The 23,219-nt window shown below is 50.2% G+C and overlaps 1 protein-coding gene across 1 annotated transcript in view; it reads left to right on the top strand.

The window, feature by feature from the left end:
• Positions 1-923: 923 nt before the first annotated feature.
• Positions 924-23,219, top strand: part of LOC144948354 (rab GTPase-activating protein 1-like) — a gene marked incomplete at its 3' end in the record, with an annotated part of 46,958 nt that continues 24,662 nt past the window's right edge. Inside the window, exons 1-5 of the mRNA XM_078877782.1 lie at positions 924-1,059; positions 16,474-17,044; positions 20,034-20,277; positions 21,879-22,137; positions 22,977-23,151. Of these exons, the coding sequence (XP_078733908.1) occupies positions 16,910-17,044; positions 20,034-20,277; positions 21,879-22,137; positions 22,977-23,151 (813 nt within the window). The remainder of the gene's footprint in view (positions 1,060-16,473; positions 17,045-20,033; positions 20,278-21,878; positions 22,138-22,976; positions 23,152-23,219) is intronic.

The following is a 23,219-nucleotide window of genomic DNA, read 5'->3' as shown; positions in this document are numbered from 1 at the left end:
CTTTACCGAAAGAACCAAAAAGTATGGATTCCTGCAGTAACGAAAGCTTCAAATCACGATGGAATTAGTAAGGTTTGGCACTAATTGGCATTAGTAAGGGTTGTCACGTAAACAGAACATGTCAATTGGTTACTAGTACATCACATCGGTTGTGTGTTGGAGAGCAAAGCCACAACATTTACAATAACGAGTGCTGACTAATTGGCTGTGTCGGGTGGTGGCGGCTTTATATATGAACACGATCTAACCCCCCTGTATTATGGATGATATTGGTCGCGAAAGCCTACCCACGCGTGAAATAAATACACCTGCTTCACATAAACGACGGCGATTTTTGCCACGCGTCCAATCAACCCTCAAGACACCTGTGTTTGCGTGCTTGTGTGATTTACGGCGTGCAGAATCTTGGAATCCCTGCCTCACTTGATACAGCAAAAATCTGGCTGTGACGGTCCCACCTGATGACGGACACTTGTGTTGCCTCCGAAACGTCGTGATTTTTATTAATTTTATTTTTTATTAATTTTAATTTCATATTTGTTACCTACGTGACTTTACCGAAAAAACTAAGAATATCTCACCTGCCTCTCATCTGCCCTGATACAGCAAATCTGGCTGTGACGGTCCCACCTGATGACGAAAACTTGTGTTGCCTCCGAAACGTCGTGATTTATTATTATTTTATTTTTATTAATTTAAAAAAAAAATTTCACCTACGTGACTTTACCGAAAAAACTAAGAGCATGAATCCTTGCAGTCACGAAAGCTTCAAATCTGGAATAGATGCCAAATTTGTTGTTCGCTTTTCTCTTCTCGATATGATCGACGCTCCGTACATTCGACGCCGTGATGTGATACCGCCACCTCGTGGCTAACGGGAGGGCGAAAGGGAGAGAGTGGGTGGTGGTGGTGGTGGTGGCCGGGTTAGTGTGGGAGAGTTCGGGAGAGCTAAGAGAGAGAGATGCAGCGTTACGAGTCGTGACGTTCCTAATCTCACTTCCGTTCTATCTTCTCGGCACGGGCGTCCCGATCCACACCCTTCTGCCTCTACACAGCGGGGTATGTATGGCACGGCTGGCTGGACATTTACATCAGTCTCACCAGCAGCACCAAACATCATCATCATCAGCAGCAGCGGCAGCAGCAGCTTCACCATCAGCAGTGAGCAGCAGCAGCACTGCCATCCCATTGTGTCAAACGGGCGTTGGTATATGATTGTTGAATGAATGACCGTTATCTATGTGTGTGTGTATATGTGTTCTTTGGGTCTCTGGCAGTGCGTTATAACGTTTCAAAGCAGTAATGCAGTATACATGCAGTATACATGCAGTACATTACATATTGTCATTGAGACGAACACGTACCATGTACAGTATTGGCCACAATTGTGGTCATCATCATAATCACAACAATGGGAAATGCATTTCTTCTTATGCGCGGATAATATCCGGTTGCCATCATCTATGCTTCACTACTGTAGCGACGAGGAGGACGATGATGATGATGATGTTGTTAGTCGACTGTTGACCGTCTCATTATTGAGTCTCAAGACTGTATTTCAGGAGGGTTTCGGCTACATCGGGGTGTTTGGCCGTGAATTCAATGAATGAGAGGTTGGATTCGTGTGAGAGAAACCCCCAGAGATAACTGTGGGCGGATGACACTCCATCCATAGGTCCGCACAGATGGGTAAACGAGCCCACTTGCTGTACTGCCATATCGCAGCCGCTTGGGAGATAGTACAGCATGCAGCCGAGACGGTTTATAAGTAAGAAAAATAAGTATCCGTGTGTTCCACCAACCCTAGGCGGGCATTGCCACCACGCCCAATTATATTGTTGGAATATCGATTAAATTCCGCACAGATGGATTTACCACTGAGCTCTGAAGGGCTCTCACACAATAGCCTTGTGACAAGAAGTGAAGGGACATTGCATAATAATTATAATTGTTGTGCAGTAGTGATTCGTTCGGTCTGGCCAAAGAGAATTATTGTTATTATTAAACACTTTTAATATTTTTGTGGGGAAGGTTGCCAGGAGGTGGCGGTACAGCCATGGATTCTTGTATGAATCTGTGCGGGTGCAGATTATTTTCGTAGTTGTTTTAGTGATTTCTTTATCTTTCCTATCGATTGTGTGTGTGCACTGTTTGTTGTTGTAACGTTTTGACCTGCCCCTACTCGACATTTGTTGATAAAGAGCTTTATAGCTAATCGGATTCATCCAGTGTCAATACAGATTCTGATTCCTATTTTTAAATCCTTTATATTAAGTTCGCTTGCTTGCTTGCTTAGGACCGTGCAAATCTTTCGGTCGTTTTTTAACCCACTTCCCGTGATCCAATCGAGCTGACATTTTGCACACAGACTCGTTGTGCGTGACAATGAATTTTCGTGAAATTTTTTTTCCAAAATTTAACACTGTTTAGGGAATTTTTTAAAAATATTTATTTACCAATTGGTTAATGCTGGCACACAATAATCTGACCCATAGGTGGCAGCCATCTCAAGCCAGAGGACGAGAGGACTCTAGCCGCCCCGATGCCACGCATATAAAGGATTCATAGTGAAAAACTTTGTTTTTACGGGTTAATTTTTTTTGGTTTACGTGGGGAGACAAGATTTGCGAAGAAGGCGTATTTTGCCCACCTGCTAATTTATTTAGTGACAAAAACAGCGTGCTGTTTGTCAAATTACCAGCAGTTAGTGGGGATGCTAAAAGGGAGAGGTTATATCACCAGACAGCATCGTGAAGTATGGTCAAACAATCGCCCCAGAAGCGACACGCTGTAAGCGAGTGAGGGAGACCTTCATCCATTCTAGAATATTCGGCTGCTGCTATTAATGTCCACGTGATAAGCCACTTCGTTCAGCTATCATTTGTGGCCTTCGTCGCTTCTGAATAAGAGCTACGTGGCTCTGTGAGACCTTAGCTGGCAAAATAAAAATAAAAGTAGTTTGGATTAGTTTATAATATATTTTCTCCCGATTTCTGCCACACCATAGCGAAACTCAAACTTCATGGGACCTCCTTTGCCAATATCAAAATATACTAATAGGATTTTTCCCCTTTTTTCTGGCAACAAAACTGAAACCTCTTGCAAGGAATCATGCTTACATTAACCACAATACTTGCAGTCAAATGCAAACAAAAAATAATTATCAGAGTTTTTTTTTGCATTTGACTGCAAGTATTGTGGTTAATGTAAGCATGATTCCTTGCAAAAGGTGTCAGTTTTGTTGCCAGAAAAAAGGGGAAAACCCTATTAGTAAACTCAAACTCTTAATGGCATTCATAGTAAGACATCCCAGTGTGGCAGACCCTCCTGAACAAAAAAACAGTATTGAGAGTCAGTAAGGCTTTCCTGGATAAACAAATGGCGTAATTATGATTATTTTTTCATTATTAAGCTCATCTTGCCATCGCAGTGTGATTAGATGTTAACTACCTCACCTGGTATACAGGAGGTTGTGGGTTCAATCCCGACCCTGGCACCTGCTGTATATTTGGAGTTTGCGTGTCTCTTTCTATCCCTGTGATTGCGTGGATTATTCTCCGGGTCCTCCGGTTTTCCCCTTCCACATTTGAAAACATATTTTTAAAGTATTTAGCTGCGAAACATTTCCGCGCGATAAGCCACTTCGTGGAGCTATCATTTGTGGCCAGGTCGCTTCTGAAAAAGAGCTAAGCTTAGCTCAGTGGGCCTTACCTGGTAAAATAAAAATAGTTCACATAGTAAAAAAATAGTTGAAATCATGACCATCTATTAGTCGTCTTACATTTTACATTGCCCCGGTAAACCACGTGTTTATCTTGAGGTCAAAGGTGCAGGCTCTGCAATTGCCGGCCGAAGGACTGTTGGTGAGAGAGCGATGTTAGTGGCCTCACACTAGAGGGAGCTGTCGGGGGCGGGGGGGGTAGTTTGATCTCAACAATTCCACACTCTCGCCCACTGCCAGCAACCTTTCAAAGAAGAAGAAGACGATGTAGAGACATTTGTTTTTAGATTCTGGATTTGACCGCACGCGCAGAGCCACTTGTACACTAACACGGCAGCAGGTACAGCAGCAGATGACGAACGCATTCCGACTTAAAAAAAAAACGAATTAGAAGCATCTTCTTGGTTCTTTCGGTAAAGTCACGTAAAAGGGAAATAATAAAATAATAAAAAGAAAGCATAATTTTTTTAATCTTATTTTATTATTTCCCTTCTACGTGACTTTACCGAAAGAACCAAGAAGATGAATCCCTGCAGTCACGAAAGCTTTAAATCGAAATTTAATTAGAAGCAATCAACTTCGTGAATTGCATTTATTTACCCCCTTCTTTAACAACACAGTTTGAAAGTGCATTTCGTTGTCGCCGAGAAATTTCCATAATCAATTTGTATTTAACGTTAAATAACTTTTAAGATTTCAGTTTTGAAAAAAAAAATTCAACATCTTTGCCCGCGACGGTGAAACCAAAGAGCCGCATGCGATTCCGCTGCAATTCTACCAGACGCGATCTACCCCACCGGATCGACTTACCTGCGTGTTGTACCCGTTTGTCCTGCTGGGTGGAGGCAGAGGTGCGAGGTGGGAGGGAGTTTGACAAACAAACGAAACCCCCCACGAAGGCACCTGCGTCATTCTTTCAACTGCCGTGTCGCACGGGCGATTTAATCATTCAGACAACCCTCTGGGTTCTACTTCCGGAGGTGCGGGGAGAAGGAGAAATTGGTTTTCAAGTTAGACGTGAGTGCATAGCTCTTGGTGGCTTGCTCGTATCGGAAGGAAGAGCGTTCCAGACGGTCGCAGAAGCGCACCTGAAGCGCGCGATGCAGCATTGGCCGAAGCTTGTGTTGCCTCCGAAACGTCGTGATTTAATTGAGTTGTTTTCATTTATTTTTACCTACGTGACTTTACCGAAACAAAACCAAAGAGTATGTAGTAGCATTGACCGTCTTTGTTCGAAAAGGAAAGCTCCCACTTTAACTGGAGACAATGGATATACTCTTTGTCCATGGCTGTACAGGAGGAATGTTGTACAGGTAGGTAAACATTTTTTTTTGTTATCACGGCACACTACAACCCCAAGTAACGCTGCACGTTCATTGAACCGTGAAATGGTACGCGCACTCTACTTCACAGTGTCAAGTCAGTTTACTTTTGGGTTATTGAACGTGTGGCGTCTTTCTGGCACAAATCTCAGAATCATACTGGTAGGAGAACCTCCTGGTTACACCAGCCCACAGGGGATTATTGTGTCCGTCGTGCAGGGAGGGGCTGGGTGGGGAGGGGCTTGGTGGGGAGGGGCTGGGTGGGGAGGGGCTGGGTGGGGAGGGGTGGGGCTGGGTGGGGAGGGTGGGGCTGGGTGGGGGGTGGGAGGGTGGGGAGGGGCTGGGTGGGGCTGGGTGGGGAGGGGCTGGTCACCCCGTGGTGCCCTTATAAAACTCAACGTTTAACCTACTCACGCCGGCTTGTGCCCGCCCTCACAGTCGGCCATTTTTGCGGAATACACCACGCCGCCGTTGACCCTGCAGGCCATTGACCGAGCAACCCAACGTTCCTACCAGCTCCCTCCGCAGGAATGTGTTTTTCAGAAGCGACCTGGCCACAAACGATAGCTCACCGAAGTGGCTTACCATCGCGTGGACATTCACAGCAGTCAGATATGAATCTGCGAGCCAAATCGCCGTCACATCCTTCAACATTAAAAAAGTTAACAATTGTATACGGTATAAAAAACCAGTTCAACGCGTAGGCTTTCGCGACCAATATCATCCACAATAGAGGTTTGTGGGTTACATCGGTTAGATACGCGATCTAACCCGAAAGCCTTCTATAATGGAGTTAACAAAAAAAACGAATTAAAAGCAAGTTGTGCCTGTGGGTTAGTTTGTATATGCACAGTATGTTGTGGATTTACTCTCTAGAGAGCGGAGGGGGGGGGTAGAGAGGGGGGGGGGGATAAGAATGAGGAGAGCAGAGCGTGGAAACTTTTGTGAAATCTTTCATTTCAAAAAGGGGGGGGGGCACGTAAAGCCAAGCATTGAAAAAACAACAAAAAAACCCCGAAATGTTTCGATTTAAAGCTTTCGTGACTGCAGGGATTCATCTTCTTGGTTCTTTCGGTAAAGTCACGTGACTTTACCGAAAGAACCAAGAAGATGAACCCCGAAATGATGAACGAAACAAAGTGCCGACTACACCGAGCATCTTTTTGTTTCCTCTGATCGTCAAAAACAAAATTAAATTAAAATTAAAAGTGAGTGGAGCAAGGATGGTGTTTGCGGCAAATCCTCCTGCCCACGTGGTCAGGACTGGGTGTGTGTATTGTGACGTCGGCGTGTAAACAGCGCGGCTGGGCGCGAGCTCAGCTTCCTCGGGCGCGATTACAGCCGAGCTCAGGGGGAGAACGAGCCGCGTGTGTATGTGTGGCGAGGCGACAGCTAGACATCGCCACGATCACCGTCACACTCGAGTGTAAGTGTTAATGACGAGACGGTGCTGTTAGGTGAACCGGCCAGCAACGTTATCATCATCATCACCATCATCACCATCACCGTCATAGTCTTCTGTGAGAATTGTTAATGATGCAGGGTTAGGATTCATCATCATCATCATCAGCAGCAGCATCACCTGTTTTAAGTCTTAAAGATGCACCTTTAGCCATCATCACCATCACCGTCATAGTCTTTTGTGAGAATTGTTAATGATGCAGGGTTAGGATTCATCATCATCAGCAGCAGCAGCACCTATTTTAAGTTTTAAGGATGCACCTTTAGCCATCATCACCATCATCGTCGTCGTCGTCGTCGTCATCGATTGGATTGTGCAAACTTTCGGCATCAACAACGCCATCATCATTTGGGGGTATGTAAAGCGGCTGCCATGTAACAGGAAGGCTGCATGCGTGTAAGGTAAGGCGCTTTGTGCCGTACTGTATTTCCTTATACACGCACACACACGGAACTCCTAGACATGTACGCACGATGATTGCTGTTGACACACTCTTATGAATAATTATAATGCGGTTTCAACCACCGTGGGTGGGGACAATCTCGGTGGCAATGTCCGAGATTGGCCCCCAGAGTCACCTGAGCAGTAGGCGGGGCTACCTGAGCAGTGGGCGGAGGTACCTGAACAGTGGGCGGGGCTACCTGAGCAGTGGGCGGGGTTACATGAGCAGTGGGCGGAGCTATGTTCAATCATAAACACATTTTTTATTTGACCAGGTAAGGCCCACTGAGCTATACAACGACTCCTCTACTTACGAACGAGTTCCAGAGATATGTTCGTAAGTCGATTCCAAACATGTACGGCGTGTATACTGAACACGGGAATGGCTTTAAAAGTTGTATAATCTCCTGTAGCCGTAGATGCCACTGGTTCTTCACGTTCTGCAGATGTAGATACCACTGGCTCTTCACGGTCTGCAGATGTAGATGCCACTGGTTCTTCACGTTCTGCAGATGTAAATGCCACTGGTTCTTCACGTTCTGCAGATGTAGATGCCACTGGTTCTTCGCGTTCTGTAGATGTAGATGCCGCTGGTTCTTCACGTTCTGTAGATGTATATGCCACTGGTTTTTCACGTTCTGCAGATGTAGATGCCACTGGTTCTTCACGTTCTGCAGATGTAGATGCCACTGGTTCTTCACGTTCTGCAGACGTAGATGCCACTGGTTCTTCGCGATCTGCAGACGTAGTTGCCACTGGTTCTTCACATTCTGCAGATGTAGATGCCACTGGTTCTTCACGTTCTGCAGACGTAGATGCCGCTAGTTCTTCACGTTCTGTAGATGTAGATGCCACTGGTTCTTCACGTTCTGCAGACGTAGTTGCCACTGGTTCTTCGCGTTCTGCAGACGTAGATGCCACTGGTTCTTCACATTCTGCAGATGTAGATGCCACTGGTTCTTCACGTTCTGCAGATGTAGATACCACTGGTTCTTCACGTTCTGCAGATGTAGATACCACTGGTTCTTCACGTTCTGCAGATGTAGATGCCACTGGTTCTTCACATTCTACAGATGTAGATGCCACTGGTTCTTCACGTTATGTAGATATAGATACCGCTGGTTCTTCACGTTCTGCAGATGTAGATGCCACTGGTTCTTCACGTTCTGCAGATGTAGATGCCACTGGTTCTTCGCGATCTGCAGACGTAGTTGCCACTGGTTCTTCACGTTCTGCAGATGTAGATGCCACTGGTTCTTCCCGTTCTGCAGATGTAGATGCCACTGGTTCTTCACGTTCTGCAGATGTAGATGCCACTGGTTCTTCCCGTTCTGCAGATGTAGATGCCACTGGTTCTTCACGTTCTGCAGATGTAGATGCCACTGGTTCTTCCCGTTCTGCAGATGTAGATGCCACTGGTTCTTCACGTTCTGTAGATGTAGATGCCACTGGTTCTTCACGTTCTGCAGATGTAGATGCCACTGGTTCTTCCCGTTCTGCAGATGTAGATGCCACTGGTTCTTCACGTTCTGCAGATGTAGATGCCACTGGTTCTTCACGTTCTGCAGATGTAGATGCCACTGGTTCTTCACGTTCTGCAGATGTAGATGCCACTGGTTCTTCACGTTCTGCAGATGTAGATGCCACTGGTTCTTCACGTTCTGCAGATGTAGATGCCACTGGTTCTTCACGTTCTGCAGATGTAGATGCCACTGGTTCTTCACGTTCTGCAGATGTAGATGCCACTGGTTCTTCCCGTTCTGCAGATGTAGATGCCACTGGTTCTTCACGTTCTGCAGATGTAGATGCCACTGGTTCTTCCCGTTCTGCAGATGTAGATGCCACTGGTTCTTCACGTTCTGCAGACGTAGTTGCCACTGGTTCTTCGCGTTCTGCAGACGTAGATGCCACTGGTTCTTCACATTCTGCAGATGTAGATGCCACTGGTTCTTCACGTTCTGCAGATGTAGATACCACTGGTTCTTCACGTTCTGCAGATGTAGATACCACTGGTTCTTCACGTTCTGCAGATGTAGATGCCACTGGTTCTTCACATTCTACAGATGTAGATGCCACTGGTTCTTCACGTTATGTAGATATAGATACCGCTGGTTCTTCACGTTCTGCAGATGTAGATGCCACTGGTTCTTCACGTTCTGCAGATGTAGATGCCACTGGTTCTTCGCGATCTGCAGACGTAGTTGCCACTGGTTCTTCACGTTCTGCAGATGTAGATGCCACTGGTTCTTCCCGTTCTGCAGATGTAGATGCCACTGGTTCTTCACGTTCTGCAGATGTAGATGCCACTGGTTCTTCCCGTTCTGCAGATGTAGATGCCACTGGTTCTTCACGTTCTGCAGATGTAGATGCCACTGGTTCTTCCCGTTCTGCAGATGTAGATGCCACTGGTTCTTCACGTTCTGTAGATGTAGATGCCACTGGTTCTTCACGTTCTGCAGATGTAGATGCCACTGGTTCTTCCCGTTCTGCAGATGTAGATGCCACTGGTTCTTCACGTTCTGCAGATGTAGATGCCACTGGTTCTTCACGTTCTGCAGATGTAGATGCCACTGGTTCTTCACGTTCTGCAGATGTAGATGCCACTGGTTCTTCACGTTCTGCAGATGTAGATGCCACTGGTTCTTCACGTTCTGCAGATGTAGATGCCACTGGTTCTTCACGTTCTGCAGATGTAGATGCCACTGGTTCTTCACGTTCTGCAGATGTAGATGCCACTGGTTCTTCCCGTTCTGCAGATGTAGATGCCACTGGTTCTTCACGTTCTGCAGATGTAGATGCCACTGGTTCTTCCCGTTCTGCAGATGTAGATGCCACTGGTTCTTCACGTTCTGTAGATGTAGATGCCACTGGTTCTTCACGTTCTGCAGATGTAGATGCCACTGGTTCTTCCCGTTCTGCAGATGTAGATGCCACTGGTTCTTCACGTTCTGCAGATGTAGATGCCACTGGTTCTTCACGTTCTGCAGATGTAGATGCCACTGGTTCTTCACGTTCTGCAGATGTAGATGCCACTGGTTCTTCACGTTCTGCAGATGTAGATGCCACTGGTTCTTCACGTTCTGCAGATGTAGATGCCACTGGTTCTTCACGTTCTGCAGATGTAGATGCCACTGGTTCTTCACGTTCTGCAGATGTAGATACTAATTATCTTTGATGCTCGTGTTTCCTCGCTACTCTCTTGAAACCCTTACCAAGAGATGTCGTCACAGTTGCTCTCTTATCTTCATGAATCAACTTGTAACAGGCAATAGCTTCATGTTCGCGAACAGCAGAGAGATGCTCATTATGAACCGCACATCGACAACACAGCAACAGACATTTGGCGGTGGCCCAGGCAGCAATGCAGGGAATGCTGGATAATGGCATCGAACAACCACCGCGGTCTATTGCACTGACGACTCTCGGTCCGAACAGGCAGCTCAGAAAGTTCGTAAGTCGAATATTCGTAAGTAGGGGAGTCCCCCGTATAGCTCTTGTTCAGAAGCAACCTGGACACAAATGATAGATCGGCGAAGTGGGTTATCACGTGGAAACGCACAGCGAACGATATACTCCAAACGCGCGTTGATTCTAATTGTGGAGGGGGAAAATCCGGAGAGAAATCCACGCGACCACAGAGAGAGACACGCAAACTCCAAATATACAGCAGCAGGCGTCAGGGCCGGGATCGAACCCACGGCCTCCTGTAGACCAGGCGAGGTAGTTAACATCTCCTAGCCACGGTGATGATGATGATGAGAGAGAGAGACACGCAAACTCCAAATATACAGCGGGCGTCAGGGTCTGCATCGAACCCACAACCTCCTGTATACCAGGCGATGTAGTTAACATCTCCTAGCCACGGTGATGATGATGATGAGAGAGAGAGACACGCAAACTCCAAATATACATCAGCAGGCGTCAGGGTCGGGATCGAACCCACGACCTCCTGTATACCAGGCGAGGTAGTTAACATCTCCTAGCCACCGTGATGACGATGAGAGAGAGACACGCAAACTCCAAATATACAGTAGGCGTCAGGGGTCGGGATCGAACCCACGACCTCCTGTATACCAGGCGAGGTAGTTAACATATCCTAACCACCGTGATGATGATGAGAGAGAGAGACACGCAAACTCCAAATATACAGCAGGCGTCAGGGTCGGGATCGAACCCACGACCTCCTGCACACCAGGCGAGGTAGTTAACATCTCTTAGCCACCGTGATGATGATGAGAGAGAGAGACACGCAAACTCCAAATATACAGCAGCAGGCGTTAGGATCGGGATCGACCCAACGACCTCCTGTATACCAGGCGAGGGAGTTAACATCTTTTAGCCACCGTGAAGATGATGAGAGAGAGAGAGAGAGACACGCAAACTCCACATATACAGCAGGCGTCAGGGTCGGGATCGAACCCACCATCTCCTGCATATCAGGCGAGGTTGTTAACATTTCCTAGCCACCATGATAACGATGAGAGAGATACACCCATACTCCAAATATACAGCAGCAAGCGTCAGGGTCGTGATCGAACCCACGACCTCCTGATCGCCGCGCTCCCTCTCCTCGATGGGCATCGTTTCACAACGCGTCCCCATCCCTTGGGTGCCACTCTGTCATCGGTCTCGACCATCGGACCGCCATCCCTTCTAGGCGTGACGCGTCCTGCCCAAGGCCAATTATAGTTGTGTTGTTATTAACAGCTTAGATGATGTCATTGACCTGCGTGCGTTCTCGAAATCCACGTGCTTCTCTCTCTGGCTCTCGATGTAATGCCAAGGCATGCATCTCGCCGAGTTTCTTCTTTGCGAACTTTTCATTCAGCGAGCGTTCTACATTTGTCGCGAATGGCCCCGTGTTTCTGAACGGCGTGGTGTAAACATTGCCCCCTTAAATTTCGATTTAAAGCTTTCGTGACTGCAGGGATTCATCTTCTTGGTTCTTTCGGTAAAGTCACGTAGAAGGGAAAAATAAAACATAATAAAATAATATATTATTATGTTTTATTTTTATTATTTTATTACTTCCCTTCTACGTGACTTTACCGAAAGAACCAAGAAGATTGCCCCCTTAGGTATATCACCTGTAGGTCTCCAAAGGCAACGTTGACGATCCTTCATTGGACTCTAAATGGGTCGGGCCACGCGGAAACCGATCTGGCTAATACTATTTGGTTTTTTCGGTAAAGTCAGGTAGGTAAAAAAATAAAATTAAAATAAAACAATTACTGTATCATTCATACAATAATTTTGCTGTGATGGTTCCACCTGAAGACGGAAGCTTGTGTTGCCTCCGAAACGTCGTGATTTAATTTTTTTTTACCTACGTGACTTTACCGAAAAAACCTAAAGAGTATGGACTCTTGCAGTCACGAAAACTTCAAATCTAGAACGATCTGGCTAAGTTTGTGTCGTGAAGCCCTGCCGCCACCGATCACCACCAGACGACAATTTTTTATATTTAGTTTTGGTCAGTTTAACACGTAGCAGGCTTTCGCGACCAATATTATTCATAATCAACGTTTTGGGTTTAGATCGCGTTATTTATAAATGTGTCGTAACCCTCCACCACCCGACACGGCCAATCAGTAAAAAAGTGTCACGTTGACAAAAGACAAATAGTTCACTGCTTTAGCCCACCGGTGTGTTGAAGCGTGAAACCACAACATTTACAATTTGAGTAGTACGACGTTTCGCTGGTAATTGCATCCAGCATCATCGGGCAATTCGCCATTCTGGCCATTCTGGCGAATTGCCCGATGATGCTGGATGCAATTATTGATTATGAATTTAGATTTGGTCTACGTCGGGTGGCAGAGGGTCTTCACGACGCACAAATCTGGCCCCGTCATTCTCTGTCACGTGGCCTAACCCAACGGCAGCAAGCGATTTCCGAATCCTGTTGTCGAGTCCGCTTTGGGACTTCTTGTCTTTCCCCGCCACGTGATTGGCCGCTCAGATACCCATTTGAGACCGAGTTGACCTAGGGGAGTCCCTGAACTGGTTAAGATAATCGCCACTCATGTTGGCCGTGACTCGAACTCGTGGTGTTTTTGTTGTTGACTGAATGCCGGGGAGTTAAAAACAAAAAAACGCGAGTGACATTTTTTTCGTGTGTGTGTGTTTTGCTGAGCAATGGTTAGTAGGGAAGTGTTTTGGTTAACGCCGGATCTGCGTGTTATCACGCCTTTGCAAAAAAAACAAAGGCATAATAACAACAACTACTCTGCAGCTGTATTTGTGGTTCCGAAAGTCTGTTTAACGTTTCACCGTGCACATAACGCGTCGTGCTGCTTCTGCTGCTGCATAGTGTGTGAATGATGGGCGGCATAGGTGGGACAAAGTCATTGTTATGCAAGTCCAAGTCGAGTCGCAAGTCATCAAATTCATGACTCGAGTCTGACTCGAGTCCAAATCACATGACTCGAGTCCACATCTCATAGGTGGGACAAAGTCATTGTTATGCAAGTCCAAGTCGAGTCGCAAGTCATCAAATTCATGACTCGAGTCTGACTCGAGTCCAAGTCACATGACTCGAGTCCACACCTCTGATGGGCGGGGGTAGAGGCACATCCCGCAATTGCTTGCCCATGCCACTGCTCCACTAGAAGCAGCTGAAGAAAGACCTTCTGTAGGGAGTATTTGAGTTGTGGCACGTGTGGCGTTCGTGGTAGGGCTGAACGATTTGGGGAAAATATCGAATTGCCATTTTTCTGACAGATATTGCGATTTGATTTGAGATTTAACATTTTTAAGTCAAGCGTCAATTCAATATTCACTGTGTAATAGATTTAAAACATGTGATGGCGCATTACCGCATGATACCATCAAAATACGAACTGTTCTATATATTCTAATGCAAGGATGAGAACTTAAAATATATGAATTGCTTCCAACATGTATTTATGAAACTGTTTTAATTGAAATCGAACAATCAAACAGAACAATTGTTAAGTTAAATAAATAAAGTTCTAATAATAAAAAATAACAATTCAAATTAGAAAGTATTAGGACTTTTCAAATCGCTAAAAATCGCAGCCTTTGCTATTTCATAATCGCACTGTTCCAAATTGCGATTTCGATTTAAAATCGATTAACCGTTCAGCCCTAGTTGATGACACGTGTGTCCTTGTGACACGTGTGGAGTTGGTGGCACTTGTAGGGTTGTGGCACGTGTGTCCTTGTGACACGTGTGGTGTTGATGACACGTGTGGTGTTGATGACACGTGTGGAGTTGATGACACGTGTGGAGTTGATGGCACTTGTGGTGTTGATGACACGTGTGGAGTTGATGACACGTGTGGTGTTGGTGACACGTGTGGTGTTGATGACACGTGTGGAGTTGATGACACGTGTGGAGTTGATGGCACTTGTGGTGTTGATGACACGTGTGGAGTTGATGACACGTGTGGTGTTGGTGGCACGTGTGGAGTTGATGACACGTGTGGAGTTGTGGCACGTGTGTCCTTGTGACACGTGTGGTGTTGATGACACGTGTGGAGTTGTGGCACGTGTGTCCTTGTGACACGTGTGGAGTTGATGACACGTGTGGAGTTGATGACACGTGTGTTCTTGTGACACGTGTGGTGTTGATGACACGTGTGGAGTTGATGACACGTGTGGAGTTGATGGCACTTGTGGAGTTGATGGCACTTGTGGGGTTGTGGCTATCACAGACACGCACCGGCTTGTGGCAGCAGGATGAGGGTTGGCACATCTCATATCGCACATGAGCTGCCACGGGGCGCGGATCTGTTTCTCCACATCCTGCCCGTCCCCCTGTCTCTCCTCGCTCTCTCACTCCCTTTCTGCGTCTCCTGCCAGAGGGACGTCTTCATTGACTTTCTTATTATGAATTTTTATTTGAAGCTTTCGTGACTGCACGGATTCATATTCTTGGTTCTTTCGGTAAAGTCACGTAGAAGGGAAATAATAAAATAATGAAAATATAAAACAATAAAAAATCTCACGACGTTTCGACTGCAACACAAGCAATCGTCATCAGCTGTGTGAAATCCACAGCAAAAGAAAGAATCAAGAATACATATTTTTTATTCTGCTTCGCTCGCTCGCCCCACTCTCATTTTCATCGTCGTCGTCGTTGTCGTTGTTGCTGTTGCTGTGTGTTTGTTTGTTTTGTTCGCGCTTTCTGCCACGGACGCGGGTTCGTCGTTTGTGGTGGCGGCGGCAAACGGAGGCAGTGGAAAACATTCACTTTTTCAAACTCGCGGAGGGAGCTGGTAGGAACGTTGGGTTGCTCGGTCAATGGCCAGGGTCAACGGCGGCGTGGTGTATTCCGCAAATATGGCCGACTGTGAGGGCGGGCACATGCCGGCGTGAGTAGGTCAAACGTTGAGTTTTATAAGGGCACCACGGGGTGTCCAGCCCCTCCCCTCCCCACCCAGCCCCCACCCTCCCCACCCTCCCCACCCAGCCCCTCCCCACCCTCCCCACCCAGCCCCTCCCCACCCTCCCCTCTCCACCCAGCCCCACAGCTCCCATTTTATGATGCATGACGGACGGACACAATAATCCCCTGTGAGCTGGTGAAACCAGGTGGTTCCTACCAGTAACATACCGCTCTGAGTTTGCCGTGCGCCCAGCGTCAGTCTCTGCAGCAGCGGCTAAGAAAGTGCTGATCGCCGCTATTGCATGGATCAGAGGTCAATTATAGAAGGTGTCTCGGATGTAGCTCTGTGAGATCCGCTTCCGCGCGGGTCGTTCTCTGACAAGACGGGGGCTCGCACTGCTCTTTTGCGCGATTTCCAACTGGATTCCTAGTCACGCGTTGCGTGACTTTTAGATGCATGCCCACGTGGTGGTGGTTCGGTGCAGCAAATGGCCATCGCCGTACGGTACTCCTGCCTCTATGCCCCCACGTCTACGCGCGCCGCCGTCGCCAATTGGTGAAGTATGGTCAAACAGCCCTCACCAGGACCCACATGGCGCGGGGACCCCCCCCCCCCCACCTCCCCTAGGAGAGGAGTGACACACGTATTGATATCTAAGCCTGGCCTCAACTCGAAATGGCATTGGGCAAATGGCGCGTCGTGGCAGGGGCCTCCTGTCAAAGAGTCTTGAGACTCGGTGAGGCTTTCGTGGGCAAATAAATGTTGTTATTGTAATTATCATCATCATCCCGTTTGACTTCCTGCTGCTTAAACGAGCATTGAGCCATCGGTGCTCATAGCCGGTTTACAAGCCCTGCAGAGCCAGTAGTGGAAATTCCACGTTCCTACGGCGGGAGCCGAGTCTATCCATAGGTAAAACCGCTGTTGACTTCCTCGCTGAGTGGTACTGATTTTATCGACCCTGGAGGGAGCGATGATGGGTTGAGTCAATCCCCTCCCAAAAAAAAAACCAGGACATGAACTTGAAACGTGCAGATTGTGAGCCACTTGCTCTGCCCGTGAACCACGTGGTCGGATATCGTGGCCATGTCTGTTCATGATAGCAATGCAAGTGTGGTCGGCATCTCATGAAAGTGTAACCTGACCGTTGCCTCGTCTTGTTTGTGTCCACAGCATTGGCGGGGCATCAGGCAGGGGGTGAGCAAGTGGATGAGCGGGCGAGTTGGCGAGGGGCCCGGCGTGTAGATGAGTGGGTGAACGATTGCGTGAACGAGCGGGCGGGTGAGCGGGTGGGCGAGTGGGCGGGTGAGGGGGTGAGCGAGTGAGTGGTTGAGCGAGTCGATGAGTGAGCGGGACGGGTAGGTGGGTGAGCGAGCGAAGGGGCAGCTGGGTGGGTGAGCGGATGCATTAGCTGTTGAGCGGGCGGGCGGGCGAGCGAGCGTGGGTGAGCTGGCGGACGAGCGACTGAAGTGGGTGGTCGAGCGGGCGAGCGAGCTGGTGGGTGAACAAGTTGGCGAGCGAGCGAGCGTGCCGTTTGGTGAGTGAGCGGGCGAGGGAGCCGGTGGGTGAGCAAGTTGGCGTGCGGTTTGGTGAGCGAGCGTGGTGGACGATGGCGGAGGTGGCCGGGGCGAGGAAGGTGAGCTGCTCATCGGACTCGGTGTCCACCCCCAACTCGGAGGACTTCGTCCTCGTGCCGGGCAGCCCTGCCGCGCCACCCCCCGGCAGCGACGGCACGGGCCTCAAGGTGACCTCATTATCGGCATCATCATCATCAGCAGCATCATCATCATCAGCATGGTCATCGTCATCATTGTCATCACGCGAACTCCGGTCATCCTCGCAGCAGGCGGTCACCGCATCGCGCGGCACTTTCAGACGCGCTTCTGCGGCCGTCTGGAACGCTCTTCCGTCAGATATTAGAAGGCCCACCGGAGCCCTGCGTATAGTTTATCGTCCGTCCCCCGCACCTCCGATTGGCGCGGCTGGCTACGTACGGTGCCGAAAGCAGTTCTCCGTGCCTCACGCGCGCGTACAACATCGCCGTCACCGGCGGCAGCGGTGGGAACACGGCCTTCTCAGTGGTGGTAACACGGCCTTCTCAGCGGTGCCGGCGGCGTCGTAGCCTCTGCCGTCCGATCCGCTCGTTTTGCGGTTGACCTGCTGACCCGGGAGGGAGGGAGGGGAGGGTAGGGGTCGCGCATGGCGTGCGAACGCCGCCGGTGGCTCACAAAGGGAGACACTGTACGAGACGGGGGTTGCTGGCAAACAGAGCCGGGACAAAGCGTGCACGCACACACTCTCTCCCGTCGCCATCACGGTGGGCACACACGGGGCACGGCATGGCAGGGGGGGGTGGGGGGGGGCACGGCAGGGGGGGGGGGCACGGCGGGGGGGGGGGGGGCACGGCGGGGGGGGGGGGGGGGCACGGCGGGAGGCACGGCAGGGGGCACGGCAGGAGGGCACGGCACAGTGAATAACCGAACCGGTCCTGGGCCTTCCCCCGAGGTCGACTCAGCCTTACAAATGTGTACTTGGTGCGGTGCGTATAAAGCATCGGCACTGGGGAGACAAAGGCGGCCGGGCGTGGTGCTGTGGCCACCCACCCCCTCGTGTGCCGTGCCGGCCTTCACAGGTGCTGCTCGCTAACGGCACTTGCCCCAGCGGTCTGTTACAGGCAACACGCGGTCGATGGGGTGGATACGCGAGGAGCTTTATCTTTGTTTAGTCCTCGCACGGGCACGTGAGGCTTTTGCGAATAGACTTTGCATAACACTGATAATCATCGGCGTTACAATGAATGAGTAGCAACACCGCCATTTCAGAATGTCTGTATTGCACCACCGCCGTATGGCGAGGAGGATGATGATGGTGGTGGTCGGCCAGATGATTACGGGAAGGTGCGGCAATACTGCGGCCGCGCATTGAGTCACCGGTGGCTCGCTCGCCGGATTTGCAAAAACGAGAGGCGGGGGGGGGGGCAGTGGGGGTGAGTACAGAACCAGGGGGGGTGGGGGCAAGGGGTGTTGTGGGGGGGGGGTGCGTTACCCGGGCCCCCCCTCCCGAGGCGTCTGCGCTGTGCCGGTCCCACGGTGAGATTTTGTTGCAATCCCGAGCGGGGGGGGGCAAGGTGGGGGGGGGGGCAAGGTGGGGGGGGGGGGGTGCAGGGGGTGGCAAGTCTTGACGTTGTGTGTCTCAACTCTGGGCTTGCCTCGTGTTGAGGACTGGAGCTGACCGTTTAGTCTCAACCGGCGCCGCGTTCAACCACCGCCACCATCACCACCGCCGCCACCACCACCACCACCGCCGCCACCGCCGCCACCACCACCACCGCTGCCACCACCGCCGCCACCACCACCACCACCGCCACCACCGCCGCCACCACCACCACCACCACCACCGCCACCACCGCCACCGCTGCCACTACCACCGCCGCCGCCACCACCACCATCATCGCCGCCACCACCACCGCCGCCACCACCACCACCGCCACCACCGCCACTACCGCCGCCGCCGCCACCACCGCCACCGCCACCGCCACCGCCACCGCCACCACCACCACCACCGCCACCGCCGCCACTACCACCGCCGCCGCCACCACCACCATCATCGCCGCCACCACCACCGCCGCCACCACCACCACCGCCACCACCGCCACTACCACCGCCGCCGCCACCACCACCGCCACCATCACCACCGCCACCATCACCACCGCCACCGCCACCATCACCACCGCCGCCACTACCGCCGCCGCCGCCACCACCACCGCCACCACCGCCACCACCGCCGCCACCACTACCACTGCCGCCGCCACCACCACCATCATCGCCGCCACCACCACCGCCACCACCATCACTAACTGCCACCACTAACCGCCACGGCCACGCTGCAGGTCACTACGGAGTGGTGAAGAATAAGAAAATGTTTCACCCTTTCTGGCAATGCAACAGGAGGTGTTAAGATGTTCAAACACCAAATTGATCACTTTTAAAGTTTAGCATGTGGGCATTCGCGACCAATATGATCCAGAGCATAGGTTTTTGTTGAAGTTAGATCACGTAAATGCGAACGTGTCGTTAAACCCGCCACCACCCGACACAGCCAATGAGTGAGGCTGTGTGGCGTCAACAGAACGTGGCCAATTCGTGACTGGCACAGTACTACCGGCGTGTCGGACAGCAAATCCACAACATTTACAATCACAAACTGTGGATTTGCTCTCCAACACACGGGGGGTGGGGTGTGAAATTAAGTAAATAAATAAATACGGATATAAATAAACAGATAAGTAAATAGATATCTAATATAATGTTGTATGTATACTATTGTATAAGTAGATAGATATCTAATATAATGTTGTATGTATAATATTATATAAGTAAATAGATATATAATATAATGTTGTATGTATACTATTATATAAGTAGATAGATACCTAATATAATGTTGTATGTATAATATTATATAAGTAAATAGATATCTAATATAATGTTGTATGTATAATATTATATAAGTAGATAGATATCTAATATAATGTTGTATGTATACTATTGTATAAGTAGATAGATATCTAATATAATGTTGTATGTATAATATTATATAAGTAAATATATATATAATATAATGTTGTATGTATAATATTATATAAGTAGATAGATACCTAATATAATGTCACGTGTATTTTTATATAAAATACAAAGACGTATGAGCGTGAGGGGCATTGCCATCCGCCACAGATCCCGGGCGCCGGCAATGAGAGCGCCCTGCAGGAGCAGCTGGCGGCCATGCTGAGCGATTGCGCCCAGGACGAGGAGGAGGAGGCCGATGACGACGATGAGCAGGAGGAGGAGGAGGAAGCGACGACGAGGGGAGAGCCCCACTCAGCGGAGGGCGAAGGAGCGTCGGTGATGGCGGAGCGGACGGACGGCGAGATGAGCGACTCGCAGACGGTGGCCAACAACCCCCGCTGCTCCAAGGAGGGTGGGTGCACGCGACGACTGCGGCGACGATGATGACAATGATGACGACAATGATGACGACGACAGTGATGATGACGACGATGATGACAATAATGATGACGACGATGACAACAATGATGACGATGACAACAATGATGACGACGACGGCGGCGATGATGACGACGATGATGACAATAATGATGACGACGATGATGACAACAATGACGACGACGATGACAACAATGATGACGACGATGATGACAACAATGACGACGACGATGACAACAATGATGACGACGATGATGACAACAATGACGACGACAACAATGATGATGACGATGATGACAACAATGACGACGACGATGACAACAATGATGATGACGATGATGACGACGACGATGACAACAATGATGACGACGATGAAAACAATGATGACAATAATGATGACGACGATGATGACAACAATGACGACGACGATGACAACAATGATGACGACGATGATGACAACAATGACGACGACGATGACAACAATGATGACGACGATGATGACAACAATGACGACGACAACAATGATGATGACGATGATGACAACAATGACGACGATGATGACAACAATGATGACGACGATGATGACGACGACGATGACAACAATGATGACGACGATGATGACAACAATGACGACGACGATGACAACAATGATGACGACGATGATGACAACAATGACGACGACAACAATGATGATGACGATGATGACAACAATGACGACGACGATGACAACAATGATGACGACGATGATGACGACGACGATGACAACAATGATGACGACGATGAAAACAATGATGACAACAATGATGACGACGATGATGACAACAATGACGACGACGATGACAACAATGATGACGACGATGATGACAACAATGACGACGACGATGGCGGCGACGACTACAATGACGACAATGACGGCGGCGGCGACGACGACAACGATGATGATGACAACGATGACGACGGTGTTGTCATCATCATTGTTGTTGTTGTCGTCATCGTTGTCGTCATCATCGTCTTCACCACCGCTGCCGTCGTCGACGGCGATGATGACAACAATGACAACGGCGCATTCATCATATCACCAAAGAGGAAGTGTAACAATAATAACAATTGAGCATTCGGGCGTCAGCTGATACAGGAGGAATCAAGATGAGGTGTGAAGATCTATTTTTTGTAGTTACAATCAAAACGAATAACCGATGGGAGAATAGGTAAGCGGAGTCACGAAAAAAATAAACGGTAAATGAAGTTTCGCCTTTCCTCCTCTAGCGCAGTGGTAGTTGCGTTCCTAAAGAACACCACGTCATGGAAAATTCACATTACAATAAATAAAATATCACACGGGGGGTAAAGCGCAGTCCGCGATAACGCGCGAGATGCCTACGCAGGCCGCACAAAGACCGGGGCGCGCGCGCGGGTAGCGTCCAGAAGCATCCAGCAGCATCCCAACGTCTCGCGCCACGACGCGACTGCTCATTCTCGCTCGCTTGGTCGCGTCGCGTCCAATCCGCGTGCCGCGCGCCCTAACAAGAACGCGCTCCCCGCTGCCTCTCGCCACCCCGTGCCGCCCTTCGCCAGGACCCCGCGGGCCGGACTCGGCGTCGCCAACGTCGTCGCGGTCGTCGCGGTCGCTGCGCGGCGACGACGACTGCGAGGATTGCGACGGCGCCGCCGAGCTGCTGGTGTTCCCGCGCGTCACCTACCTGGGCAGCGCCAGCGTGGACGCCCCGCGCAGCGAGCTCGAGGCGCTGCGCGTGGCGGCGATCCTGCGCCAGCAGTGCCTGGCGCCGCTGGAGGTGGCGCTCGCCGTGCCCACCGCCTCCGGGGGCTCCGTGCGGTGAGGGCGGTGCGGTGCGTGCGGTGATGTTTTTGTGGTGGTCGAGTGGCGTCGGATCGCGGTGCGCGGATGAAGATGGCGAAGGACTCTCTGACACCGCCGTTAACGTTCACTTGCCCAACCACCCACTGACTCAGCCACCCAACCACCCACTCACCAACCCAGTCACTCAGCCACCCACTCACTCACCAATCCACTCACTCAGCCACCAAACCACCCACTCACTCAGCCACCCAACCACCCACTCACTCAACCACCCAACCACCCACTCACCAATCCACTCACTCAGCCACCCAGCCACTCGCTCACCAATCCACTCACTCAGCCACCCAACCACTCGCTCACCAATCCACTCACTCAGCCACCCAACCACTCGCTCACCAATCCACTCACTCAGCCACCCAACCATCCACTCACTCAGCCACCCAACCACCCACTCACCAACCCACTCACTCAGCCACTCAACCACCCACTCACCAACCCACTCACTCAGCCACCCAACCATCCACTCACTCAGCCACCCAACCACCCACTCACCAACCCACTCACTCAGCCACCCAACCACCCACTCACCAACCCATTAACTCAGCCACCCAACCACCCACTCACTCAGCCACCCAACCACCCACTCACCAACCCACTCACTCAGCCACCCAACCACCTACTCACTCAGCCACCCAACCACCCACTCACTCAGCCACCCAACCACCCACTCACTCAGCCACCCACTGACCAACCCACTCACTCTGCCACCCAACCACCCAGCAGTGTGTCAATGTCACGGCACGCTGTGTTTGAGACACCCGTGTCTCCGTGTCTCTGTGTCCCCGCGTCCCCAGGATCCTGGAGGCTGACAGCAGTGTGGAGATTGCCCGCTACCCGGTGCAGCGCATCCTGTTCTGCGTGCGTGGCCACCGCGCCACCCAGGAGAGCGACTGCTTCGGCTTCACCGAGAGCCACAACGCCGCTGATATCTTCCGTATCCACGTCTTCCGCTGCCCCGAGCCGCACGAGGTCACTCCGCCCACGCTCGCTGATTTACTCTTACATCCTCTCACTCGCTCACTCGCACACCGGCTCAC

Source organism: Lampetra fluviatilis, chromosome 49, assembly GCF_964198595.1.
Source record: "Lampetra fluviatilis chromosome 49, kcLamFluv1.1, whole genome shotgun sequence".
Taxonomy (NCBI): domain Eukaryota; kingdom Metazoa; phylum Chordata; class Hyperoartia; order Petromyzontiformes; family Petromyzontidae; genus Lampetra; species Lampetra fluviatilis.
This window is presented reverse-complemented; position numbering and strand designations above follow the sequence as displayed.